Source organism: Triticum dicoccoides, chromosome 6B (genome assembly GCF_002162155.2).
Source record: "Triticum dicoccoides isolate Atlit2015 ecotype Zavitan chromosome 6B, WEW_v2.0, whole genome shotgun sequence".
Lineage (NCBI taxonomy): Eukaryota > Viridiplantae > Streptophyta > Magnoliopsida > Poales > Poaceae > Triticum > Triticum dicoccoides.
Window position 1 is genome coordinate 106,296,020 of NC_041391.1, and position 3,299 is coordinate 106,299,318.

At 55.4% G+C, this 3,299-nt stretch overlaps 1 protein-coding gene across 1 annotated transcript; it reads right to left on the reverse strand.

The window, feature by feature from the left end:
• Positions 1-204: 204 nt before the first annotated feature.
• LOC119320857 (major pollen allergen Lol p 5b-like) lies at positions 205-2,119 on the reverse strand. The gene has a single exon (XM_037594779.1). The coding sequence runs from the start codon at positions 2,117-2,119 to the stop codon at positions 443-445; it is 1,677 nt and encodes a 558-aa protein (XP_037450676.1). The 3' UTR covers positions 205-442.
• Between the last annotated feature and the right edge of the window lie 1,180 nt (positions 2,120-3,299).

Consider the following 3,299-nt stretch of genomic DNA (forward strand, 5'->3'; position numbering starts at 1 on the left):
CAAATGCCAACAAATGATTGTCTAAAATACATAAATAGTAAATACTCCCTCTGTTCATTTTTATAAGGCTTTGTAGACGTTTCAGACATTGTGCAAAACAGCTTAATTTTGCTTGTCTGAAACGACTTATAAAAATGAACGGAGGGAGTAATTAATATCTAGCCGCGCAAATGCGCGGGTGAACCCGCTAGTTTCTTTTGAATATAGCTGAAAAATAAACTAGTCCAACTATATATATTAGCATAACTGAAGATTTATCATGGCTCACAGGGCCTTAACCTGACATATCATGGGATTGCATATTATCCATCCATGCAATGCACCACCACATAAATGCTAGAGAAAAATTACAAAAGGAATTATTAAAGCAATGGCACTGTGTTGATAGTGCCGCTAAATGCATGAAGGAAGGGAAAGGGAAAAGCTAGCTAGCGCCAGCAGCTCACAGATTGTAGCCGCCTGCGGCAGCAGGCTTGGTCGCGGCATCGGCGGAGGCCTTGTAGCCGGCTTTGCCATCTGCGGGCTTGGTAGCCGCTTCCGCAGCGGGCTCGGCAGCGGCATCGGCTGCGGGCTTGGCAGCGGACTTGGTAGCGGATTCTGCTGCGGGCTCGGGAGCGGCTTCGGCCTTGGCCTTGTAACCGGATTCAGCAGCCGCGGGCTTGGAAGCGGCATCGGCAGCGGGCGCGGCAGCGGGCTCGGCAGCGGATTTATCGGCGGCCTTGTAGCCGGATTCGGCAGCTGGCGCGGCAGCGGATTTGTCGGCGGCCTTGTAGCCGGATTCGGCAGCTGCAGTGTTGGTACCGGCTTCTGCGGCGGGCGCGGCAGCGGATTTGTCGGCGGCCTTGTAGCCGGATTCGGCAGCTGCAGTCTTGGTACCGGCTTCTGCGGCGGGCGCGGCAGCAGTTTCGGCGCCATCCTTGGTGGCGTTGGCAATGGTGGTGATGGTCTTCGCCAAGGCGTCCGCGACGTCGGTGTCCTTAGTCTCGGGCTTGGAGGCGGAGGAGGAGGCGGCGGCCTTTTTGACCTCCGCGTCAAGGTCGGACATCATCTGCTGATCGTAGGCGGGGCCCATCTGCTCCTTCATGGCCTTGTTGAGGGCGGCTTGGAACACGAGGATCCTGTCGGCTTTCGGAGCTTCTTTGGCAGCAGCGGAGGCTGCCTTGATGACCATGTCGAGCTTCTTGATGACCTGCGTCGCGCCGGATGCGGCCTTCACGCCTCCGGCAACCACCTCCTCGATGGCCGGCTTGATGGCGTGGGCGTCCAGGGTGGCGGCAATGAAGCGGAGGGCCTCCGTGAGGGTGAGAAACAACATGGCAAACTTTTCCTTCGCCGTGGCGGCGCCGGCGGCGGAGTTGTACGCTATCTTGAAGGCGCGGTCGATCATGGCCATGAATTTGGCGCTCATGCCGGCGAGGCACTGCTTGATCTCCTTGTTGAAGGCGGCGTCGAAAACCGAAAACTTGTCCTCTTGCTCCGCCGCGTTGGCCGCTTCCACAGCCTTCTTGTACGCTTGGTTCATCTTCTCGATGAACTTCTGCTCGACCGTCGCCGCCTTCCCCTCCCCGGGCGCCGTCTTAGTGCCATCGGCGGCGGGCTGCTCGGCCGGCGTAGTGTCACTGTAGCCCGCCGCGGCCTTGTCGGGCTTTCCCCCCTCGGCGGGAGTGCTGGCGGCGGAATCGGCCGGGGTCGCTGCCTCGGCGGGCGTGCTGGCGGCGGCGTCGGTCGGCGTCCTCCCCTCAGCGGGCGTGCTGGCAGCGGCATCGGTCGGCGTCGCCGCCTGGGCGGGGGTGCTGGCTGAGGACTCGGCCGATGTAGAGTCAGTGTAGCCTCCCGCCTTCTTGGCGGGCGTCGCCGCATCGGCAGGCGTGCTGGCGGAGGGCTCGGCCGACGTAGAGTCAGTGTAGCCTACCGCCTTCTTGGAGGGTGACGCCGCGTCGGCGGGCGTGCTGGCGGCGGGCTCGGCCGGCGTCGCGGCCTCGGAGGGCGTGGCGGGTGCGTAACCGCCGGATTCGGGCCTGGAAGCAGCAACGGCGGGCGCAGCCACGAGGGCGGACAGCAGGAAGAGGGCGATCACGGCGGCCTTGTGCTGCTGCTGCTGCTGCCTCTGAGGCGCCATTGCAAGCTAGCTGCTGGATGGAGCAGATGTCTGTGGAGGGAAGAAGATGATGGGTAGCTCTGAGTGCTCTGATGGCCATGAGCACTAGCCTGACTTCTTATATAGCACAGAGACCGCCCGGGCAACGAGAGAGCTTCGCGCGCGAGCCGCGACCATGACCACGAGAGGTTGCCAGGTGGGTGACCGAGAGGCCATGAGCACGAGAGTTTCGCGCGCAAGCCGCGATTGAGGACCGGTTGATGGTACTTGCATGAGGCCATGCATCACAGCTCCCCGCCTACCGCTCTCGCTCGCTCGCTCGTCGCCCCCATCTTCTTCCAATTACTTTCTGGATTTAGACTAACTCTATATATAGGATTAATTAAGACTTTGTTAGTTCCAATTACCTTTTTTTAGGGTCAACACGATTACTTTCTTGATCGATTGACAAGCTTATACAGGAATAACAAAAATGCCATGAGCGTTTAATAGCCATTAGGAATGTTATTCAGGTTAAAACAAAAAAAATCATGCCGAGTGGCGTAGCACGCAGCATTAGAAGTCGCGACCTACGAGAACCAGTTTTGTTTCAATTACGTGTTAAACAGAATACATTTTTTTAGACTATCAAATATGATACGTTTTGATGTGATCTTTTCTTGATCTTAATTTCAGGCAGAAAAAAACCATGAAATCTGAGATTTTCCGGAAGAAACCTGTTTTCCTGCCCCCATCAAAAGGAAAAACCAGGAATAAAAAAAAAGAACTTGGCCGGCACACATGATGTCCCTCCTCTAACGACTAACCTTTATTACCTAACTAGTAGCCAATAATATATACAGGAATAATGTTGGCATCATGCCGCTGGACCCAGCCAAATCTGACAATCCTGATCTAGCGAGAAAGAATGCCTAGCCAGGTTCTCTTTTTACCGATTACTATTCGACGAAACTGCGGAACCACACATGCCCAAAAGGCAAGAATGCAATGCACGTTGGCCAATGACATTGGGTGGATATGCGGTTGCCCAAGCTTGTATATGAATGCATCTTGTGTCCCTTGTGGGTTTTGGAAGATTAATGACAAAATGGTTACGAGACTACTGAGTTTGCGAGTACACACATGGAAAACCCACGTGAGGATTTTGTCTTGACCTGTGGGTTATGGCCCCTAAAATTTTTATGATAACATTGAATTTTTT

What these genes read in the sequence shown, in the direction of transcription:
- LOC119320857 (XM_037594779.1), bottom strand. Translation starts at nt 2,119, where the DNA reads ATGGCGCCTCAGAGGCAGCAGCAGCAGCAGCACAAGGCCGCCGTGATC.